Source organism: Phacochoerus africanus, chromosome X, assembly GCF_016906955.1.
Source record: "Phacochoerus africanus isolate WHEZ1 chromosome X, ROS_Pafr_v1, whole genome shotgun sequence".
In the NCBI taxonomy this organism is placed as follows: Eukaryota; Metazoa; Chordata; class Mammalia; order Artiodactyla; family Suidae; genus Phacochoerus; species Phacochoerus africanus.
This window is the reverse complement of record NC_062560.1, coordinates 68,388,807-68,414,258: the sequence shown is the minus strand read 5'-3', so window position 1 is coordinate 68,414,258 and position 25,452 is coordinate 68,388,807. Positions and strand designations below refer to the sequence as shown.

At 38.1% G+C, this 25,452-nt stretch overlaps 1 protein-coding gene across 2 annotated transcripts in view; it reads left to right on the top strand.

Moving 5' to 3' along the window:
• The window catches only part of BRWD3 (bromodomain and WD repeat domain containing 3), a 154,379-nt gene that overhangs the window by 14,199 nt on the left and 114,728 nt on the right, over positions 1–25,452 (top strand). For both annotated transcript variants that reach the window (XM_047764806.1, XM_047764807.1), the window contains exons 5-6: positions 3,454–3,604; positions 5,740–5,838. In XM_047764806.1, the coding sequence (XP_047620762.1) occupies positions 3,454–3,604; positions 5,740–5,838 (250 nt within the window). The remainder of the gene's footprint in view (positions 1–3,453; positions 3,605–5,739; positions 5,839–25,452) is intronic.

The following is a 25,452-nucleotide window of genomic DNA, read 5'->3' as shown; positions in this document are numbered from 1 at the left end:
CAATCGGAGCTGTAGCTACCAGCCTACACCAGAGCCACAGCAATGCCAGATCCAAGCCACGTCTGCGACCTACACCACAGCTCATGGCAATGCCAGATCCTTAACCCACTGAGCGAGGCCAGGGATTGAACCCAAAACCTCGTGGTTTGTAATTGAATTCATTAACCACTGTGCCACAATGGGAACTCCCTCACATATAATTCTAATACAGAATTTTTACAAACTTAGAAATGTAATTACTGAGAGTAGGTAAGGGTTTTCATGCTTGAAAAGGTCATCGTTTCCAGCTTTGGAGTTCCCATGTGTCTTAGTGGTAATGAACCTGACTAGTATCCATGAGGATGCAGGTTCGATCCCTGGCCTTGCTCTGTGTGTTAAGGATCCCATATTGCTGTGGCTGTGGCTGGCAGCTGCAGCTCTGATTTGACCCCTAGCCAAAAAAAAAAAAAAAAAAATCCAGCTTTATTGAAAGCAGATGGGTGGAAGTAAATGTTAATTAACACTTAATAAGTCCTGAAGTTTGACTTAGAAGAAACTATTATTGCAAGAATTGTACTGATATAGTCTAGACGCCTGTTAATGTTGTTTAAAGGAGAAGAGCCCCTTCAGACTCAAAAGTGTTATTACTAATGTATTGATAGAATCTATGTTTTTCTAGCACTGGTTTTTGTTTTTTTTTTTGGCTGTGCCCACAGCATATGGAAGTTCCTAGGCTTGGGATTGAATTCAAACCGCAGCAGTGACAGTGCCAAATGCTTAACCACTAGGCCACTAGAGAACTCTAGTAGTTTTTCGTTTTTTTTTTTTTTTTTTTTTTTTTGTCTTTTGTCCTTTTTAGGGCCACACCTGTGGCAAATGGAGGTTCCCAGGCTAGGGTCTAATTGGAGCTGCAGCCCCTGGCCTATGCCAGCGCCATAGCAATGCCAGATCCGAGCTGCATCTGTGACCTATACCACAGCTCACGGCAAGGCCAGATCCTTAACCCATTGAGTGAGGCCAGGGGTTGAACCTGCAACTTCATGGTTCCTAGTTGGATTCGTTTCCACTGTGCCACAATGGGAACTCCTCTAGTAGTGTTTTATAATCAAATTTTTATTGATTTTAGAGGAATGGATTTTTGAATGGGCTGCATAGAAATTTTCTATTGCAGAGTGAAAATCAAACTTATGACCTTTAATAGTTTATAATATAAATCTTCAAGGGGGGAATTTGAGAGTACATGAGCCTTGTTTTAGTTGCTTAATTAATGATTCTGAATTTTTAAATGATTACTGAGGAATTGATAAACAATATATATTATTAGCTGAAGTTTAGACATCTTTTTTTTTTTTTTTGCTTTTTAGGTCCACACCTGTGGCATATGGAGTTTCCCAGGCTAGGGGTCAAATTAGAGCTGCAGCTGCCGGCCTACCCCACAGCCACAGCAACATGGGACCAAGCTTTGTCTGTGACCTACGCCACAGCTCATGGCAAAGCTGGGTGCTTAACCCACTGAGCGAGTCCAGGGATCAAACCCAAATCCTCATGGATCCTTGTGAGGTTCATTACCCACTAAGCCACAAAGGGAACTCATAGACATCATTTTTTTTTGTAAACTGAAGTAGCCAGTGGACCTAAGAGCTCAGTTTAAGATTTAATTTTGGGAGTTCCCTTGTGGCTCAGTGGTAATGACCCTGACTAGGATCCATAAGGACACGGGTTCTATCCCTGGCCTAGCTTAGTGAGTTCAGGATCCAGCATTGCTATGATCTGCAGTGTAGGTTGCAGATGCAGCTCGGATCTGGCATTGCTGTGGCTTTGGTGTAGGCTGGCAGCTGTAGCTCTGATTGGACCCCTAGCCTGGGAACTTATATACTCCTCTTGTGCAGACCTAAAAAAAAAGCAAAAAGAAAAAAAAAGATTTAATTTTGACAGGTTTTCTATAAGATGTTAATTCAGAAAATTCATATTAGAGAACTCCCATTTTCTGGGTTATATATTGCTATATATCACAAATTCTAGGGTAATTAGATTTTTGTAATAAGTGAATAACTTTTGGGATGATAATGAAATGAAGAAAAGAAAATTGATTAAAAAAAAAGAGAAAATGGAGTTCCTGTCGTGGAGCAGTGGTTAAGGAATCCGACTAGGAACCATGAGGTTGCGGGTTCGGTCCCTGCCCTTGCTCAGTGGGTTAACGATCCGGCGTTGCCATGAGCTGTGGTGTAGGTTGCAGACTCTGCTCGGATCCTGCGTTGCTGTGGCTCTGGCGTAGGCTGGTGGCTACAGCTCTGATTAGACCCCTAGCCTGGGAACCTCCATATGCCGCGGGAGCGGCCCAAGAAAAGGCAAAAAGACAAAAAAAAAAGAGAAAATGCCACTAAAGATGTCAACTATCATCATGTGTAAAGCCTTATAACATTTACTTTGTGAAAAAATAGTGGCTGATATCAAAAGCCTAGTTTAATTTTTTTTTCTTTTAGGGCCGCACTTGCAGCATGTGGAGGTTCTCAGGGTAGGGGTCCAATCCGAGCTACAGCTGCTGGCCTATGCCAAAGCCACAGCAACGTGGGATCTGAGCCGCATCTGTGACCTACCACAGCTCATGGCAATGCCGGATCCTTTAACTCACTGAACGAGGCCAGGGATCAAACCGCAACCTCATGGTTCCTAGTCGGATTCGTTTCCACTGCACCATGATGGGAACTCCTTAAAAATGATTTAAGGAGGTCTCTTGAGGTGCAGCAGGTTAAGGATCTGGTGTTGTCACTGCAGCAGCTTGGTTCACTGCTTTGGTGCTGGTTTGATTCCCTGTTCCAGGAATCCAATCCACATGCTTCGGGCACAGCCAAAAGAAAAATGAGTTAATATTGCAATGAGTTTTGAGTACATAGCTTGGTTGTTTAGGATGTGATATTTGAAATAATCATTAATTTGATACTCTTTTGAAAATCAGTTAACTTTTTTTTAGGAAAAACAGTTCTTATTAAGCAAATATGTCCTGTTAATCATAAAGGGACCTCGGTGAGAGTTTGGTGCCAGTATTATCTTTTGTTTACATTATTATCATTTATACAGAATCTTGTTTCTGTGATTCTTGATCAGTTCATCACTACTGATCAAGTACTAATGGAGTTTACTCATCATCTTCGTATGTCTTTGCTTTTAGGCAGACTCATTTTTTGCTGTTTTTGTAATGCTTATTGTGTAAGATTAACAGCTAAGCAAATGATTTAATCAAGGCACGTAAAGTTAAACTACGGTGTTATTTACATGTTATCATCTGTTTAAATGTGCTTAATTTTTGTAGCTTTTTTTTAGATTTGGTTGAAATATTACATATTTAAAATAATTATTTTCCTTATTGCATATTTTAAAATTATACTTTGTTCCATGATGGAACAGTATGATAATAGACTAGATTAGTGTTTTTAAACCAAATTTGTTCTACTATATTTTATTTATGCTTTTTAGGTGGCAGCCAATGCACACATTCCTCCAGACTACCTCCTTAAAATTTGTGAGCGGATTGGTCCCTTACTAGATAAGGAGATCCCTCAGAGTGTTCCTGGGGTACAGACTTTACTAGGTGTTGGTCGGCAGTCTCTGTTACGGGATGCCAAAGGTAAGATTTTTATAGTTTTCAGAGGAAAGAGTAGAGAGCGCCTATTTTTTTGTTAAGTAAATGTTCCCATGCTTTTCTAAATACTAATTTTCTTTTACTTTTTCTTATTTTGCCAGTCTTGTTTTTATTTTCCTAGTGCACAAGTAAATTTTTAGAGGCCTAAGTGGAATCCTTTTCTTTAAAAGAGTCAATATTGTAGTGGTAAAGGATATAAACTCTCAGAGTTCTCACTGTGGCACAACGGGATTGGCAGCATTTCTGCAGTGCCAGGATGTAGGTTTAATCCCCAGTGTGGCACAGTGGGTTAAAATAGTCTGGTGTTGCTGCAGCTCTGGCTTAGGTTACAACTGCAGCTTGGATCTGATCCCTGGCCCGGGAACTCCATATGTTGGGAGGTGGCCAAAAAAGAAAAAAAGGATGTAAAATCTCTGTAATCCTTTGGAATAGAGATCTCAAAAGATCTCTGCTTTGATTAGTACAGTATAAATGTTTTATTCTTTCATTACACTTTGATGTTCTTAATCTTTGTGAGTCTTAAGATCATCCTAATCACATTGCATGTTTAGTAACAGGTAAGTGAAATATATGATACATAAAGATGTTTATAATTGAAGATAAAAATATCAATCCATTTAGTGTTGTTTTTCTACTCCACTATTTTTCAGTCTTACAGATTAGCCTCAAAGTTTTACATGGAACCCCAATATGTAAATCATGTAGAGACTTTTCTAAATGTAAAAATGTAAAATTATGCATTAAATGCCTCAATGAATTAAATATTTCAGGTCTGGCAAGCAGTTTATTTCCATGTTTTTTGTTTGTATTTTTAGGGCTTCACCTGCTGCATCTGGAAGTTCCTCAGCTAGGGGTCCAATCAGAGCTGCAGCTGCTGGCCTACGCCGCAGCCACAGCCACAGCAATGACAGATCTGAGCCTCATCTGCGACCTACACCACAGCTCATGGCAATGTCGGATCATTAACCCCCTAAGCGAGGCCAGGGATCGAACCTGCAACCTTATGGCTTCTAGTTGGATTTGTTTCCGCTGCACCACGACGGGAACTCCCATAGCATAATGTTTTTAAAATTCTAATTCATGGGAGTTCCTGCTATGGCACAGTGGTTTAAGAATCTGACTGCAGCGGCTTGGTTTGCTGCAGAGGCGCAGGTTTGATCCCCGGCCACTACTACACTACCATGTAGTAGTGTAGGTTGCAGTGGCTTAGATTCAGTTTCTGGCCTGGGAACTTCCATATGCTGTAGGTGTGGCCATTAAGAAAAAAATCCTAATTCACATAGAAATAGTTACATAAATGATACCAGTTTTTTTTTATTATGGTTGATTTACAATGTTCTCCCAATTTCTGCTGTACAGCAAAGTGATCCAGTCATATACATTGTTTTTTTCACATTATCTTCCGTCATGTTCCATCACAAGTGACTAGATAGAGTTCCCTGTGCTATACAGCAGAAACAGTTCTTAAATATTTTATAATTTGGGGAAATCCTTCAGTTCAGTTAATTTGAAACCTTTCAAGAAAATATTAGAATATTTTTGTTTCAAAGTTGAATTTTTAGGAATACTTCATATTTCCTTGAATTTTTTAACATAAACATTTAGACAAAAAAACCAAAACTATATATATACTCAATTATCATCTGATATTGTTGTTTCCTGTTGTGGCACAGCTGGCAGGCACACCATAACATGAGCATGCACAGAGTATAAATGTTTCTGAAGTTTACCTGGCATAATTTGCTATATTCATTTCTTTGCTTATACAGTTTTATATAAGCAGACATGTATAAGCCTAAAGATCAAGAAGGGGACCAATGTAATGGTAAAACTGTATTAATCCATGACATATTTGTGTAAGATTCAAATATATGTATAATAAAAACTTTAGTTCTAGATCAGCACAGAAATAAAATATTCTGATGATAAGATTAAGTTGTTAGTGTTTACCTGTCTGTAATATAGATTATAACATTTAAACATATGCATGTTTTTATTATAGTTTTAATAGTTTAAAATGTATTTTGACAAATGAAATAGAAAACCAACTTTTGCCTTTCAAGTACAGTTGAAAAAATACTTTCCTCTGCCTTGATTAACTTTTGAATCTTTTTGTATAGACTGTAAGAGTACACTATGGAATGGATCTGCTTTTGCAGCTCTACATAGAGGCAGACCTCCAGAACTACCTGTAAATTATGTGAAACCTCCAAATGTGGGTGAGTAATGTCCATGTGAGTTATAAACATATTTTTGATTTGTTCCTTCCTGAACTCATTTATAAAGTCAAAGATAGGTACCAGAATTAAATTTAAGTATAAACCAACTGCTTACATTCTTGAGGAGTTTCATGGTTAGTTTTAAAGCATTTTTACTTAAAGCAAATATAATCATGGTTTTGTAAATAGTGACCTTTTCTTTTTAAAATAATTAATTTTTTTCTTTCTCCTCTCCTCTCCTCTCTCCTCCTCCCCTCCCTCTCCTAGCCTCCCTCCCTCCCCTTCTTCCTTCTTTCCTCCCTCCCTTCCTCCCTCCTTCCCTTCCTTCCTTTTTTCTTTCCTCCCTTCTTTTTTCTTCTTAGCAGAAGCATTTCCTTTTTTATATGCTTCAGGTGTTTTTAACCATATGGATGTCTATTAACATACTTCTATGCTGAGCTCAAAGATTTTACAGGAAACTATGTAAAGATAGATTTCAGAAGGAAACAAAAGTACATTTTGCTTATAGCTGCTTGCCAAACTTATAATGATGTAATAAATTTTATATATCTTTCTTAAAACAAGTCACATTTCCCACTTAGAGTATGCTGAAATTCACATGTCCCATTCATATTATTCTTGGGATATCTCTCTTTTTTTTTTTTTTTTTTGTCTTTTTGCCTTTTCTAGGCCGCTCCCGTGGCATATGGAGATTCCCTGGCTAGGGGCCTCATTGGAGCTGTAGCCACCAGCCTACTCCAGAGCCACAGCAATTCAGGATCTGAGCCGTGTCTGCAACCTACACCACAGCTTACGGCAATGCCAGATCCTTAACCCCCTGAGCAAGGCCAGGGATCAAACCTGCAACCTCATGGTTCCTAGTTGGATTTGTTAACCACTGAGCCACGACGGGAACTCCTGGGATATCTCTAATCAGACCATTATGAATCACCAGTAGTGATTCCTGAGGAGATCTAGCTAACAGAACCATTTATACTAAAGTTAATTCTTACAAAGAATGTATAGAACCAAACAGCTAGATGAGTAGCTGCTACTGTTTCCCTATTTTCTCACTCTTCTGAAAAGTCAGATTTTATGTAGTGCTTAGTGCCTAGAGACTATGCCTTAAATTCAAGTAGAAAAATACAAATATTTTTGGTGCTGGACAAAAAAAGGAAAACAAGAAAAATATGAATTTTTTAATGAATACTATTTTATATGATTAGATTACAGAACTTATTTACCCAAAGAAGTTAATAAATTTAGACTAGAAATAATTTAAAAAGATATTTAGGTGAAGTCATTTATCAAGATTCATAAGCATTATTAAGACAAATTAGATTCTTTTTGCTAACAGTGTTCTTCTATAAGCTGGTTATTACTGGAAAAAGTAGACTACTGAGTTGTGTCCAGGTATTTTTAACTTTTTTTTTTAATTTTCAGGGGTAGTTTGCTTACCATCTAGAATTTTCCAGTGTTTACTTTTCCCTTAAGCCGTAGTCACAATTAATTTATAGAATTGAGATAGCTTTTATTATTCATGCATTTATTTATGCTCAAGTGATGTAATAGTTTAAGCCATACTGTCAACATTGTTTGTAATGCTTTATACTTCCTTCAGTGGTCACATGTGAAGTGCTGAGGAGCAGCCTTTAGAGTATTTGGTTTTTAATATTTCTTGATTCTTTCTTTTTCATTTAAAAAGTTCTTATTACTATGTATGCATATACATTCAAACTTCTGTTGGTTTTGTCCAGTGCACGCTTTACATTCTGACTTAATCACTGTTATTCGTAACAGTAGTTGCTTAGAATTTTAGTGTCCCTGGCATTGATGCTTTTATGTTCTTAAATTTGCCATGTTATTTGGGGAAGATCTATTAGAATAGAGATAATTCAATCATGATGTATTTTCATGTAATGTATTCTAGTAAAGATACTTAAGTTCAAGATATTTAGAATTCAGAACCTGATAAAAACTCAGGAGAGCTGACTAGGAAAGAAAACAAAATGAATAAAAAATCTTTTTAAAATTATTTGAGGCACTTTTCTCATTGTGGAGTACAGGCTTTAAATTCAATCAGTTTTATAGTTTTCTAGTGTAAATAAAACTTAATCATGAAAGTAAAAATTTGAAAATGTTAGCACTAGGAAGAACTTTAAAGAGTTCCCATTGTGGCTCAGCAAGTTAAGAACCCCACATAGTGTCTGTGAGGATATGGGTTTGAATCTTTGCCTTGCTCAGTGGCTTAAGGATCCTGCATTGCCGCAAAATGCAGCACAGGTCGAAGATAAGACTGGGATCTGTTGTTGCTGTGGCTGTGGTGTAGGCCAGCAGTTGAAGCTCCAGTTTGACCCCTAGCCTGGGAACTTCCATATGCCGCAGGTGTGGCCCTAAAAAGAAGAAACAAAAAAGAGGAAGAACCTTAGGAATACTTGGTAAAAGAGTTCCTTGGTCAAGTAAATGTGGGAAATAGTGTTAAAAAAAAAATGTAGAAGTTCCCATCATGGCTCAGTGGTTAACGAATCCGACTGGGAACCATGAGGTTGTGGGTTCAATCCCTGGCCTTGCTCAGTGGGTTAAGGATCTGAGTTGCCATGAGCTGTGTTGTGTAGGTCGCAGACACGGCTCAGATCTGGCGTTCTGGTGGCTCTGGTGTAGGCCGGCAGCTGCAGCTCCAATTGGACCCCTAGCCTGGGAACCTCCATATGCCACGGGAGTGGCCCAAGAAATGGCAAAAAAAAAAAAAAAAAAAGAAAAAAGAAAAAAATGAATGGGAGTTCCTGTCATGGTGCAGTGGAAACGAATCTGACTAGGAACCCTGAGGTTGTGGGTTCATTCCCTGGCCTCTCAGTGGATTAAAGATCCGGTGTTGCCAGGAGCTGTGGTATTAGTTGCAGATGCGGCTCGGATATGGCATTGCTGTGGCTGTGGCATAGGCCGGCAGCTACAGCTCCGATTAGACCCCTAGCCTGGGAACCTCCATATGCTTCGGGTGTGCAACCCTAAAAGGACAAAAAGACAAAAAAAAAGAAAAAGACAAAAACGAATGCATGTAGGACTGCTCAGAGTCATGTAGGAATGTAGGACTCCTTTCATCCGGTAAAATGCATTGTGAAATGCCTTATTGGGAGCATTATCTAAGTAATTGGACAGTGAATACCCGTAACATTCTAAAAGTTTCTGGAACAGATTTGGGAAACTGGATTGTAAACCCATTTTTACAGCAGAAAAACCTAAAATCCAAAGAAGTATGTGACTGGCATATGTTACACTGCTTGCCTTCCAGTCTATTTCTTTTTCTTTTTTTGTTTTTCATATCTTAAAGTTTTATTGGAGTATAGTTAATTTACAATGTTGTGATAACTCTGCTGTACAACAAAGTGATTCAGTTATACATGTACATACATTCTTTTTCAGATTATTTTCCCATATAGATTATCACAGAATATTACAGTCTATTTCTACACCATTTCGTGGTCAGATGTTACTAGTACTTCCTTGTTATAACAGATGTACACTCAGAGAACTTGAAAAGATAAAGTATTAGCCACATTACTTTTATTCTTTAAGTCAAATATAAATCACATAAAAGTTCTCCCTTTTTAAGTGTGCAGTTCAGTGAGTTTTGACAAATGTATACATTGTATATAACCACTAGCACAATAAAAATATTGATCATCTTATCACCCTTTAAATTTTTTTCATGTCTCATTGTAGTAAATCCCCTCTTCCTCAATCCCTGGAAACTACTAATCTATTTGTCATTTGCCCTATTTAGTTTCATCCAGGTGAAATCATACAGTATGTAGCCTTTTGTGTCTGTCTGATTTCACTTAGACCTAATTTTTTTTGATTCATGTGTATCAATTCATTTATTAGTGAAATGCCGTGGGTGCGGCCCTAAAAAGACAACAGACCAAAATAAACAAACAAATAAATAAATAAATAAAAGCCTAGAAATATTTTTGTACAGGTTGTTACATGAACATCTATTTTCATTTCTTCTGAGTAAATATCTAAGTAGTCGATTGTTGGATCATATGGTAAATGCAGGTTTAACTTTAAGACACTGTCAAATTATTTCAAAAGTGGCTATCCCATTTTTTATTCCTACCAGCAATGAATAATTTTAGAATTAGTTTCTCAATTTCTATAAAAAAGTGACTGGGATTTTTCTTGGAATTACATTGAATCTGTAGATAAATTTGGGAAAAATTAATATCTGAACAATATTGAGCCTTCCAATCCAGGAACATAGTATAATTCTCCATTTATTTAGGTGTTTTAAAATATCTCACAGTAATGTTTTGTGAAATTTTTCCCTAACGATTTCATTGGTTTTTGATGCTGTTTTATTTTATTTTATTTTTTTGGCTTTTTAGGGCTGCACCCATAGCATATGGAAATTCCCAGGCTAGGGGTCTCATCAGAGCTAAAGCTGCTGGCCCACACGAGAGCCAAAGCAATGCAGGATCTGAGCTGTGTCTGTGACCAACACCACAGCTCATGGCAACACCGGATCCTCAACCCACTGAGTGAAGCCAGGGATCGAACCCGCAACCTCATGGTTCCTAGTCTGATTCGTTTCTGCTGTGCCACAACAGGAACTCTCTCTCTCTTTTTTTTTTTTTTTGATGCTATTTTAAATTGTATATATATATTTTATGGTCACACTCATGACATATGGAAGTTTCCAGGCCAGGGAATGAATCCAAGCTGTAGCTACGACTTCTGCCACTGTAGTTGGTTTCTTTTTTTTTTTTTTTGTCTTTTTTTGCTATTTGTTTGGGCCGCTCCCGCGGCATATGGAGGTTCCCAGGCTAGGGGTCGAGTCAGAGCTGTAGCCACTGGCCTACGCCAGAGCCACAGCAACGCGGGATCTGAGCTGCATCTGCAACCTACACCACAGCTCACGGCAAGGCCGGATCCTTAACCCACTGAGCAAGGGCAGGGACCGAACCCGCAACCTCATAGTTCCTAGTCGGATTCGTTAACCACTGCGGCACGACGGCAACTCCTGTAGTTGGTTTCTTAACCCACTGTGCCACAGTGGGAATTCCTAAATTGTATATTTTTACTTATATAATATTTTTATTTTATTTATCTTTTTCTTCTACCATGCCTGTGGCATGCAGTTCCTGGTCCAGGGATCAAACCCAAGCCACAGCAGTGATAACACTGAATCCTTTACTACTGTGCTACCAGGGAACACCTAAATTGTATATTTTAAAATTTCAGTTTCCAGGAGTTCCCGTTGTGGCCCAGCAGGTTAAGGACCTGACATTAATTCAATCCCTGGCCTCACTCATTGGGTTAAGGATCTGGCATTGCCACAAGCTGTGGCATAGGTCGTACATACCATTTAGATCTGCTGTTGCCTTGGCTATGGCATAGGCCCAACTCAACCCCCTAGCCTGGGAACTTCCATATGCTGTGGGTGTGGCCATAAAAACAAAACTAATATAAAATTTCAGTTTCTAGTTGTTGCTAGTAAATAGAAAGTCTTTTAAAAAATATATTGACATTGATAGATTCACAGTTTACTAATTAGATATAATATCCTTTTTTTTTGAAATTCTTTGGGATTCTCTACATAGATGATCATGTTGTCTGCAAATAAAGATAGTTTCACTTTTCCTTTATAATCTTGTCTCCCTTATAGTGCTTTTTTTTGCATTGAACTGCTAGTACCTCAAGTACAATTGTGAATTTAAGTGTTGAGACTGGACGTCCTTGCTTTGTTCCTGATCACAGAGGGAAAGCAGGCAATCTTTCACCATTATGTATAATTATAGATGCCCTTTATCTTCAGGTTGAGGATATTCCCTTCTATTCCTACTTTGTGTAGAATTTTTATCATAGATATGTCCCACATTTAAAATTTTATTCAGTATAGTTGGATGTGTACCATTTATTTCTTGGCACTCATTTTATTTTATTTATTTATTTTTATTTTTTTGTCTTTTTTGTCCTTTTTTTTTAGGGCCGCACCAGCGGCATATGGAGGTTCCCAGGCTAGGGGTCTGATTGGAGCTACAGGTGCCAGCCTACACCAGAGCCACAGCAACACCAGATCCAAATGCGTCTTCAACCTACGCCACAGCTCATGGCAGCGTTGGATCCTTAACCCACTAAGCAAGGCCAGGGATCGAACCCACAACCTCATGGTTCCTATTCAGATTCGTTTCTGCTGCACCACGAGGGGAACTCCTCTAGGCACTTGTTTTAACTGATATTTTATGTAGAATAGTGCTACCCAATAGAACTTTCAGTGATAATGGAGATGCTCTGTCCTGTGATATCCAAAACAGTAGCTGCTAGTCACATGTGGCTATTGTATCTTGAGGTCTAAATTTTTAATTTTATGGAATTTTAAGTAAATTGACATTCAGTAACCACATGCTTAAGGACAGTACAGATCTAGGCCAGTGTGGAAACGAGTAAGCAACCCTCTGGTTCATAATTTGGTAATAATATATTGACTAGTGATTCACTTTACATACTTAACCTGGAATATTTCCAATTTTTGTACTTGGAAACTACCTTTAGCTTTTCCTATTATGATTTTAATAACTCACTTCAAAGATCACATTGTGGCACTTGTTTCCAAAGAAAGTTTTGTTTTATTTATTATATTTTATTTATTTATTTATTTATTTATTTATTTTTTGCCTTTTAGGGCTGCACCCACAGCATATGGAGATTCTCAGGCTAGGGGTTGAATCGGAACTGTAGTTGCTGGCCTGTGCCACAGCCACAGCAACGCCAGATCTGAGCTGCGTCTGTGACCCACACCACAGCTCACACAAAACCGGATCCTTAACCCACTGAGTGAGGCCAGGGATTGAACCCGCAACCTCATGGTTCCTAGTCGGATTCGTTTTCACTGTGCCACAATGGGAACTCCCAAAGAAAGTTTTATAATTGTCTTTGGCCAAAACCAAATTCTTACCTTATCTGGACTCTCCACTGTATTGGATTGTTTATTCAGTATTTCCATCTTTTGTACAGTTAATTAATATGAAATAGAGGGGAGGGAGTTAATTCCCAGATTCCATTCTCCAGACAATGGTATTACTTTAAATATACGTGTACTTTACCAAGAGTGAATCTCCAAATTCCTAGAAAGCAGAAGCCTGTATTTACATTGTTATAGGTCTAAGCTCGAGTCATGCCACTTCATTAGCTGTATGCTTGACTAATCAAGTTGATTTTGCATTGTGCCAAATCAAATCAGAGGAAGAAAATTGAAGTAAATTCAAACAGTATATATATTTTTTTCATATTAAGTCCTTGTCATTTTTTTAACCATTTCTTTTTGAAGTATAGTTAATTTACAAAGTTGTGTTAGTTTCAGGTGTATAGCAGAGTGATTTACTTATGCACACAAACACACAAATTTTTCTTTTTCAGATTCTTTTCTATTATAGGTTATTCCAAGATACTGAATATAGTTCCCTGTGCTATACAGTAGGTTCTTGTTGTTTATCTATTTTATAAATTGTAGTACGGATATGTTAATCTCAAACGCCTAATTTGTCCCTTACACTCTTGCTATCCCCTTTGTTAAACATAAGTTTGTTTTTTATGTCTATGAGTCTATTTATGTTCAAATCATTTTTTTTGTTTTGTTTTGTTATTTTGGCTACACTTGCAGCAGCATGCGGAAGTTCTTGGGTCAGGTATTGAACCCCACCATAGCAGCTACTTGAGCTGCAGCAGTGATGATGTTGGATCTTTAGCCCACTGACCCACAGGAAAACTGTTCAAATCAGTATTAATACCTAATACCACTCAAAGAAATCCTAAAGCATATGTAATTAGTATTTGTAGTATTATTTGAGATCTTCACTATAAACACTACACATTGTTATTTCTTCATTCCTTTAAAAATTAGTAGCTGTTGGAGTTCCCTTTGTGGCTCAGCAGCTAACCAATCTGACTAGCATCCTTGAGGACACAGGTTCGATCCCTGGCCTCGCTCAGTGGGTTAAGGATTTGGCCTTGCTGTGAGCTGTGGCGTAGTTCACAGACTTGGCTCAGATCCTGTGTTGCTGTGGCTATGGTATAAGCCGGCAACTACAGCTCTGATTCGACCTCTAGCCTGGGAACCTCCATATGCGGCAGGTGCGGCCCTAAAAAGCAAAAAAGAAAAGAAAAGAATAAAAATTAGTAGTTTTTTTGAAAACTTTGTAGTGGTCACCCTAAAATTTGAAAATTAAATTTCTCACAATCATTAATTTTGCTATGAGCTAGTTTCTAAAAAGCCTGTTTTGGAGTTCCTGTCGTGGCTCAGTGGTTAACGAATCTGACTAGGAACCATGAGGTTGCGGGTTCGATCCCTGGCCTCATTCAGTGGGTTAAGGATCCGGCATTGCCGTGAGCTGTGGTGTAGGTTGCAGACATGGCTTGGATCCTATGTTGCTGCAGCTCTGGCATAGGCCAGCGGCTACAGCTCTGATTAGACACCTAGCCTGGAAACCTCCATATGCCATAGGAGTGGCCCAAGAAATGGCAAAAAGACCAAAAAAAAAAAAAATTTAAAAAAGCCTGTTTCATGTCTGTTCGAAATCTATTATTTGGAAGAACTAGTGTTATAGTTATTATCCATTATGGTAATAGTTTTAGATATTGTCCTAATTATCACATTTTAATAATTTTTGTAAAATTATCCATTGAAATGGCAGCAGGATGGCTTATTCATTTTAGTTTGAGACTTAACACTATACCCAAGGAACAAATACACATGCTTTTATTTCTAAGCTGAGTCAAGGGCATAATGAGATAAAACTCTCTAAACCTTTTCCCCCTCTTTTATCTTTAGTACAATTGAGGTATAGCTTGTGTCCTGTAATTTACCTAGTAGACCTGTAATTTACACCTTATATAGGTCAGGAGGCTTGCATTAACTCTGTAGCCAAATTAATATTTATATGTTGCCATAAGCTTCCATTCAGTATTGATTGGCTCTTAACTTATTGGAATTGTATGTGTCACACCTAAAAGCCAGAATTCACATGGAAGTGAGAAATCTGCCTCTTGTTAATATGTAAATATAAATTGTAAGAAAGTAGTCTAATTGGAACTGTATTTGGCTGAGGTGACTGGGCTTCTGCCAGGAATATTTGTTATCCTCCCTCTCTAATTTTATGTAGTTCTCATCTCTCGTCCATGGATCACACTTTTGCCAGGCCTCGCATTTTGCCTGCTCCCTCCACTTCACCTTCCTCCTTTTTGTACTCAATAATTGTATATAAAGCAAGTTGCTTCTAAAGTTATTACTTTTTTTGTATCTGGAGAGGAGCAAGGGATTCTTGTCATACCTGCAAGTAATTAGAACTAGAATATAGGAGTTCCCGTCGTGGTGCAGTGGTTAACGAATCCGACTAGGAACCATGAGGTTGCGGGTTCGGTCCCTGCCCTTGCTCAGTGGGTTAAGGATCCGGCGTTGCCGTGAGCTGTGGCTCGGACCCCGCGTTGCTGTGGCTCTGGCGTAGGCCGGTGGCTACAGCTCCGATTCAACCCCTAGCCTGGGAACCTCCATATGCTGCGGGAGCGGCCCAAGAAATAGCAACAACAACAACAACAACAAAAAGAACTGGAATATAAACTCAGTCTTTTGTATGCTACATTGTGAGTGCTCACTAAATGTTAAATAAATGGAAGTGCTATAATTGCTGTCACATGGAAATGGAAGCATCCCTTTTAAAGGCATTTATATGTTGTTTACAGCTCAACTGAGTTTGTAGCTCCTTGTATCTGTTTCTGGAATCAATATTGTATTAATATTAGGATAAATAATTCTAGAATTTTAGAGAACAGATTTTATTATATGAGTCTTGGTATGATCATGTAAAATATAATGAAAAAAATTCATTTAATCCTATTATGAACATTTTTTCGTTTCCTCATTATCCTTTGTCATTTCTTCAGCTTTTTCTTTCAACATACATCAAAGTGTTCAAAAAGGATCTTTTAGTATTTGTTCTATATATTTTACTCAGCACCTTATTGAAATAGAACTTTATATTTATCATTCACAAAGGCAAGTTGTAAAACAGTTCCAGATTTATTTAGTTGGAGGAAAAGGCAGTTTAAAACATCTATGTATAATAACCAAATCAAGTTAAGTGATTTAGAAGATAGTAAAATAAATATTTTAGGTATTCTCAAATTATAGGTGAACTTTGCAGGAGAAAGGCTGAATGGAATTAGAAATATTATTTCTTTGCCATAGCTTAATATTATCCTAGCAATAAGACATTCAATGACCATGAATATTAATAGCCTGTAGGACTTACTAGTTTTGTGTAAATTGCACTGTGGATAGGTATTAAGCAGTGGGAATGGCATCAGTCTTAAAGATTGTAAATCTGTCCCTCTCTGTGTTTAAAGTTTCATAGTAGCATCAAATCCATGAAATAAATAATTCTGTTTTGCTTTAACTACAGTTCTCAGGTTTTATTAAAATTGATTTTTGCTCTTTTTCTTGGCTTCTTTTAAGATTTTATATTAATTTATTGTTAGAGCTTTTTTTTAAAAGGCTAAACCAAGCTTCACACAGAAAATACTATAGTTGACACTGAATTTCATAAGTCACTTTCCAGTATTCTTGACAAGAATTTTTTCTTGGTCTGTTATTGTCCTTTCTTGATTGATATGTTCAGCTGCATTTTAACCAATTAGAAGATTGTATATTTATGCTATTTTATTTTCTAATTAAAATTAAGAAAATAAAATTACAAATGTTGATCAAGTAATTTTTTTGTAAAAGAGAAAAGACTAATCCAAGAATATTTTATCCTCTGAATACAGCTTGTTTCTTGAAAAACCTCTTTTTTGGCCATACCTACAGCATGTGGAAGTTCTCAGGCTAGGGATCGAACCTATGCCACAACAGCAACCTGGGCCACTGCAGTGACAACTCTGTGTCCTTAACCTGCTGTGATGTAAGAGAACTCCAAGACAATTGTTTTTGAAGACAATATTGATGATGATGGGTATGGTGTAAGAAGCCTGATCTTTGAACAATAGTCCTTTCTGCATTGTGTGTATAAAGGCTTGAGTCTTTTATTTGGTTAGCAGTTATTGGTTGAGCCTGATAGTGTTTTTGATTGTCTTAAAAGGCTTTTGCTGAAAGCACCCCTTTCCCTGCTCATCCTCTACCTTACCCCCACATTCCTGAGGTTTATCTTTGAAGTAGATGTGTAGTTACTGTTTCTTTGAAGGTCAAAACTTCATTGTTATGAAGTTGTTTTAGTGGATTTTAAAGCATTTCTTTGTGATACTATAGGTATCATATTAGAACATGCTTGTGATAGTAATGTCCTTTGTAAGGACATTCCGCTCACGAGGCTGGCCTAGCAAAGTTAAGTTGAGATTATTCTTTAAAATAACTAGACGCACTATTTGCAAAGTATTATTGGTCAAGAGGCACCTATAAACTCTCTAGGTTGTTCATGGCTTCTATGGATATGAAGTTAGCTTGACCCATATTTAGAACAATTCAGTTTATCTTTTAATGCCAGTTGCAGAAGAATTAGAAATAATCTATTTTTATATAATCTATATTAAAGTTTACAAATGAAAAGTTAGCAAATTATGCAAGGATTTCAAGAACAGTTTGTATAGGGGACAGAAAATGTGGTATATATACACAATTGAATACTACTCATCCATAAAAACAAATGGGATAATCCCTTTTGCAGCAACATGGATGGAACTAGAGGTTCTCATACTAAGTGAAGTAATTAAGAAAGAGAAAGACAAATACCACATGATATCACTTATATGTGGAATCTAAAATGTGGCACAAATGAACCTATCTACAGAACAGAAACAGACCCACAGACATGGAGAACAGACTTGTGGTTGCCAAGGGGGAGGAGGGGGAGAGTGGGATTGACTGGGCATTTGGGGTTGGTTAGTAGATGCAAACTATTATATTTAGTATGGATAAGCAACGAGGGGACTACATCCAATCACTTTTGATAGAACATCATGGAAAATAATAGAAAAAGAATGTATATCTATGTATGATTGACTAGGTCACTTTGCTGTACAGCAGAAATTGACAGAACATTGTAAATCAAGTATAATACAAAAATTTGAAAACAAAATAATAACACCAATTTGTACATTTCTGTTTTTCATACGGAGCTTGATGTCAAGTAGTTGATATATTCTTTTTCCCAGTGGGTAGTTACCTGACTTTGGTTAAGTAGTAGTATCTCTTAGCATCACTGATTAGATATTTCTTGTGATATAAGCTGTAGAATTCAGTAAATTCATCTTTATTGGCGGTGAAAGTTTCTCATTAGTGATTTTCTGGGTTAGGGTCAGGTGTTTTTTGATTTTTTTGTTTTGCTTTTTTTTGGGGGGGTGCTTTTGTCAGTAGTTAACTGCTGAATGTGTAGGGTTTTTCAAAAAAACTTGCCTTGTTAAAACCTCATCAGGGAATCCCCATTGCTGCTCAGCGGAAATGAACCCAACCAGTATCCATGGGGATATGGGTTCAATCCTTGGCCTCACTCAGTGGGTTAAGGATCCAGTGTTGCTGTAAGCTGCAGTGTAGGTCCCAGTCACAGCTCGATATGTGTTGCTGTGGCTATGGTGTAGGCTGGCAGCTGTAACTCCAATTCAGCTCCTAACCTGGGAACTTCCTTATGCCATGGGTATAGCCCTAAAAAGAGGAAAAAAAAAAAACCTCATCAGAGACCATTGGGAATAAGCCTATAGTCTGACAAAATCAGATTTATTGATTCATAGTGGAGAGTATACTCCTGAGAACTGTGGAAGGCCTCTGGATAAGAGGGAGGAGGGAAGTGTCTTTTGTAAGTTTTGGCTTACCACTGAAGAATTTTGAGGAGGGTCTGAAGGAAGCCAGGATTATTTCTGGATTGGTGGCTGCTTCTGAAGCAAATTGAGAGAAGTGGGGATCAACTATAAGTTGGGTGCTGTCATGAAGCGGGGTCCTGGTTTAAGAATTGTGTATCTCCAGTAATAAATGAAAATAGCAAAGTGAGGATGGGGGCATCATTGGTGAGAATGCAGTCATCACCCAAAGAAGGGGTCATTATGATATTTTACAATTGCTGCCTGACCTTGGGAAGAACAGTGTTTCCAATAACTTTGTAGCTGGCTTTATCTGTGGCTGTCCTCCCAGCCTGATTAATTGCAGGGCTGCTTCTTTCTTTTTCTGTCTTGGCTGATATTTACTCTTTCACTCCTGGACTCTTTGATTTTCTCAAATATGTTCTTATAAGTCTTTAAAGCATGTGATCAGTATATAGCAATTTGTTAATAATTGCATTTAAGGGCTTTTCTAGTCTGTTGAATTGAAAACCTTTTGTTTTAGCCTATAAATACTTTTCTAATACCAGTTTAAAGTTCCATACCAGTGTAAAATAATTTTAAAGCAAATAAGTTTTCCTTCACTGTATATAGAGAATGAATGGGGTAGATGTGTGGTCTAACAACTTTGATGTGGCCATCTCAGAATACTCTTTGAATCTTGGTGAACTTTCCAGTAAAACTCAATTTAGTAGATACAAGAATCCCTGCTGATTTTGTTCTGTCTTTTGTGGGTAGAGGAAAGATTGAGGAATATGATGTAGAATTTTTGACATTAAAGTTATTTCCTTTTTCAGGCTCATGGCAGATTGTATTTTCTATAATGTTATTAAATAGACAGCATTGAAAGAAAGGAAGGCTATTGAGCTAGGATGACGAGAACTAAGAATTGAACTAAGGCTCTGCCATCTACTGGCTCTGTGATGTTAGGAAAGACACTTGGTTTCTTTGGGTTTTAATTGCCTCATTTACAAATTGAAGGAAATGCTTGCCTTCAGATCAAGATTACTATAAACTCAAATGAGATGTCTGTGGAATTACTTTATAAGATTTAAAATGTTATGCAAATGTAATTTGTAATTATAATAGTGAGTCACAGATGCTGATAATAATGTTGACAGTGGTAATGACTCATAAAGATCTGGTATTCAAGTTACTATCATTTAAAGATTATCTAGCTCACATGCAACTGTACTGGGGTGCTTTTTTAGTATCTAAACTTAAATGTCAGGAACTGTTCTTTGTCTCCAAATCCAGTGTCCTTTCCACAAAATTCTCAGCAAAGTAAATTCTGTATTTCCTAGTTGCCATAATAGAACCTCTTGTGAAAAACAGTAGGTGCTCTGAGATATGTATGATACTCATATTTATTATCACTTTTCCAAATAGTTTCCAGCCTCTGATTTAGTTTTGAATCATAGTTTTCACATTGTTATATGTGTTTTGAATAAGACATGAGAGAATATGGTGGAAATTTTATTCAATACTTTGAGGTCCAACTGTATCAAGCCCCTTGAAAAATGAGTAGTGGTTTTATTTAGAACGTAATTGCCTGTTTGATATAATAAGAGCCTAGAGTCTGTGGCGGGAGATGAGACTAGAAAGGAAAGTTGGGGCCCAATTATTTCGGGAAAGATGGGACAATATTTTTTTTTTTTTTTCTTTTTAGGGCCGCACCTACGGCACATAGAAGTTCCCAGGCTAGGGGTCAAATTGGAGCTGCAGCCGTTGGCTTACACCACAGCCACAGCAACGCAGGATCCGAGCTGTGTCTGTGACCTACACCACAGCTCATGGCAACACCAGATCCTTAACCCACTGATCGAGGCCAGGGATCGAACCCACAACCTCATGGTTCCTAGTCAGATTCATTTACGCTGAGCCATGACAGGAACTCCGAGACCATATTAACTAAAGAAATACTTGAGTGTCTTTTGCTTCCAAGGGACTGTGAAAGGTCATTATGTGACACATTAGTCATTAATCCATATCCTTAAAGTACTTATAACTTAGATCAGAGATATACACAAATAACTAATACAAGGACCATGTTAAGAAGTGAAGCAGGAGGAGTTCCCCTGTAGAACAGTGGGTTACGGATCCAGCATTGTCACTGCATCACTTTGGGTTGCTGCTGTTGCTTGGGTTTGATCCCTGGCCTAGGAATGTCCATATGCTGTGGGCGTGGCCAAGAAAAAGTGAAGCAGAAGGGTTCGCTTTGGGCTGAAATGATTGAGATGGATTTCATGAAAATGTATGTGGTTTTAGGCTATTCCTAAGGAGAAGAAGGATATTGACTGACAAATGGCGGAGGTTATACCTAAGGCTAAGGGAATAGCATAAGCAAAGGTGCTGGGTGGTAAACTGGGAGAAGTTTAGGTTCGAAGTTTAAGTGGAAGTTCATTATTTTTTATCAATGAATGTCTAGTTTCTCTAGCACCATTTGTTTAAAAGGATATCCTTCATTGAATTTGATTTGCACTTTTTTCAAACATTAGTTAAGAATATTTGTGGCTCTATGTGTTGGTCCTCTATTCTGATCTGTTGATCTATGTTTATCTCTTCACCAGTACTGAATTGTTTTGATTACTGTAGCTGCATAGTAAGCCTTAACATTAGAAAGAGTAATCCCTCCAACTTTATTGTTTATTGAAATTGTTTTCAACATTCTAGGGCCATTGCCATTTCATATAAGTTTTAGAACAAGGTTCTTTTTTTTTTGTCTTTTTTTTGTCTGTTGTTGTTGTTGTTGCTATTTCTTGGGCCACTCCCGCGGCATATGGAGGTTCCCAGGCTAGGGGTCCAATCGGAGCTGTAGCCACCGGCCTACGCCAGAGCCACAGCAACGCGGGATCCGAGCCGCATCTGCAATCTACACCACAGCTCACGGCAACGCCGGATCGTTAACCCACTGAGCAAGGGCAGGGACCGAACCCGCAACCTCATGGTTCCTAGTCGGATTCGTTAACCACTGCGCCACGACGGGAACTCCAGAACAAGGTTCTTAATCTCTATAAAAGCCTTTTGAAAGGAATTGCTTTAAGCCTATAATTTCAGTTTGGGAGAATTGATATGTTTGCTATGTACCTATTTAGGTCTCCTTTGATTTCTTTCATAAGCATTTTATAATTACAGCATACAGGTGTTGTACATGTTTTGTTAAGTGTATAACCAAGTATTTAATTTTTGGAGTGATTATAAATGGTATTGTGTATGGTTGTTTTTTTATACTTTATTTTTTTATTGAGGTATAGCTGGTCTACAATATTATGTAAGTTTCAGGTGCACAACATGGTGATTCACAATTTTTAAAGATTATACTCCATTTATAGTTATTATAAATATTGGCTATATTTTCTATGCTGTATTATGTATTCTTGTAGCTTATTTATTTTATATGTAGTAGGTTATTTCTTAATCCACTACGTGTATCAGTTGTATTGGTTTTTAATTAGTTTCTGCATATTCATTGCTGGTATATAGAAATGCATTTGATTTGTTTGTGTTGAACTTGTTTCTCATGACCTTGCTGAACCCACCTTTTACAGTTTGGGGGTTGGATAATTTGGCAAATATAATCATATTCTGTGTTGGTTTGGGCTAGAAGTTGTTTGGGATGAAAACTTTTTGTAGTCATTGGAGCATAGTTTACATATTGAAGCAAACGATAATTTTTATACCTTTTTCTCGTATTTTCAAAAAAAGCTATTATAGAATATTGGTTAAGAGATTACCCTCTGATGTCAGATTGCCTGAATTTGAATTCTGGTTCTGCTGCTTACAAGCTTGGGATCTTGGAGAAATTATTTAACCCCCTTATGCTTCAGTTTCCACATCTTTGAACACAGGGTATTAATAGTACTCACTTCATAGGGTTATAGGTAAATTAAAAATATAGAGTGCTTAGCATAGTGCCTGGCCTAATACCAAACTTCTCCCCTTCCCTCCACCCTACCCATTTTGGAATGTGAGAGCATCGGGATTCCAGAGAGGAAAGGAAAGGGAAGAATAATAGGAAATAAGCTTCATGGAAACTAAGCCTACTGGGCTAGACATTCTACAAAATTCACAGCACTTAATTTTCAAGTTAGGTGGTATTAGGCCTGTTTTATAGATTTTTACAGTTAAGGAAGGAGCTACGTCACCTGTTCTTTATTTATTTTACTTATTTTTTTGGCTGCATCTGTGGCATGTGGATGTTCCTGGGCCAGGGATTGAACCCATGCCACAGCAGCAACCTGAGCTGTTGCAATGACAACACTGGATCCTTAACTCATTGCACCACAAGGAAACTCCTAGGCCACTTATTCTTTTCTCAATGCTGTGTACCTTTTCACTATACCATTCTGCCAAAATAGGGGGAATTGGTAAAGCAAAAATTCAGTCTGTCAACACCTTTTGAGCTACTTGCCTGGCTCACTGATTTTTCCCATAGGATTACTAGTGTATATGGCCTTTGCTCTGTTCTCCTTGCCCCTCCAACACATGTCCTCATAGTTTACTCTTTTGTATTGAATAGTGACTTGATACCCAAAAAACAAGGGGGTAAGTTCACTGCTTTAGACCCATCAGTATATTTTATTTGATAGGAGGCAAACCATTGCTGATATATTTAAACATAAAGCACTGAGAGGCAGCTATGATAGAAGTAAAAGAAGATTGGATGCAAGTTTCAAGCATCTGCCTACTCTGTTAATTATCACCTGTATGTCTTTGGAAAACTTGCTTCACCAACCTGGATCATAGTTTATTTATATGTAAGATGAGTGGTTGGATTAAAAATTAATCTTTAAGGTCCTCTCAAGCTCTAGCACAATTCTACAATAGACACAAGTTCAAAGAGAGAAAGGCAAAACATGGTTGCTTGTAGACTACTTTCTAGGACCTAGAAATGGTGATTAGCCTCTCAGAATCGTCACTACTGGAGGTTTGCATTTTTTCCTTTTTATTTTTGACAGATACAAATTGGGTACATTTAAGTTGTACAATGTGATGTTTTGATATATGTCTCTGATGTGAAATGATTGCAACAGTAAACAATTGACATGTCCATGGAGTTCTTTTGTGGCACAAGGGGTAAAGGACCCAGTGTTGTTACAGCAGCCACTTGGGTTGCCTCTGTGGCGCAGGCTCAATACCTGGCCTGGGAACTTCCATATATGGTGAGCGTGTCAAAAAAAAAAAAAAATTAGGGTGGGGAAAAAAATGCAATTGTAATGTATACATGTAAGGATAACTTGATCCCCTTGCTGTACAGTGGGAAAATAAAAAAAAATTAACATGTCTATTACCTATTATGTTACTACTTTTTTTTTTCTTAATGGCCACACCCATGGCATATAGAAGTTCATGAGCCAGAGACTGAAACCAAGTCGAAGCTGGGGCAACACTAGATCCTTTAACACACTGTGAGGGGCCAGGTATCACACTTATACCTCTACAGCAGCCCTAGCTTTGTTTTTTTAAAGGGCAGCACCTGCTGCATACAGAAGTTTCCTGGCTAGGGGTTGAATCAGAGCTGCAGCTGCCAGCCTATGCCACAGCCACAGTAATGCCAGATCTGAACTGTGTCTGCGACCTATACCACAGCTTGCAGCAACTCTGGATCCTTAACCCACTGAGTGAAGCCAGGGGTCGAACCCGCAACCTCATGAATACTAGTTAGGTTCATTTCTCCTGAGCTACAATGGGAACTCCTGCAGTCGATTCTTAACCCACTGTGCCACAGTGGGAACTTCTCATATTAACATTTTTTTGTGTGTGATAAGAACACTTAAGATCTACTTTCTTGGAGTTCCCATTGTGGTGCAGCAGAAACAAGTCAAACTAGTAGCCATGGTTTGTGGGTTCGATCCCCAGCCTTGCTCAGTGGATTAAGGATCTAGCATTGCTGTGAGCAGTGGTGTAGGTTGCAGACGCAGCTCAGATCCCACGTTGCTGTGGCTGTGGTGTAGGCCGACTCGACCCCTAGCCTGGGAACCTCCATATGCCCTGGGTGTGGCCCTCAAAATAAAAAAAATATCTACTTTATTAGTAAATTAAAACTGAATGTTTGTACTACTTTAACAGTATCTTCTCCATCTCTCTCACATTTGGCAACTACCATTCTACTTATTGTTACTATGAATTCAAATTTTAAAAAAAGATTCTACATATAAATGAAATAAGGCAGTATTTATTCTTCTCTATCTGGTTTATTTCACTTATCATATCTAACAAATTCATCCGTATTGTCATAAATGGCAGGTTTACATTTTCTTTTTTTTTTAATTTTTTTTTTTTTTGTCTTTTTGCCATTTCTTGGGCTGCTCCTGCGGCATGTGGAGGTTCCCAGGCTAGGGGTCTAATCGAAGCTGTAGCCACCGGCCTACGCCAGAGCCACAGCAACTCGAGATCCGAGCCTCGTCTGTGACCTACACCACAGCTCACAGCAACGCCAGATCCTTAACCCACTGAGCAAGGCCAGGGATCGAACCCGCGACCTCATGGTTCCTAGTTGGATTTGTTAACCACTGCGCCACGACGGGAACTCCCAGGTTTACATTTTCTTATGCGGAATGCAACTGTTTTTCCTATCTCTTGCTTTTCCTCTATCTAGAATTAAAGAACACAAAGCTCAGTTTTATTTTATTTTATTTTATTTTTTATTTTTATTTTTGATTTTTAGGGCTGTACCTGTGGCACATGGAGGTTCCCAGGCTAGGGGTCCAATCAGAGCTACAGCTGCCAGCCTACACCACAGCCACGGCAGAGCAGGATCCAAGCCACGTCTGTGACCAC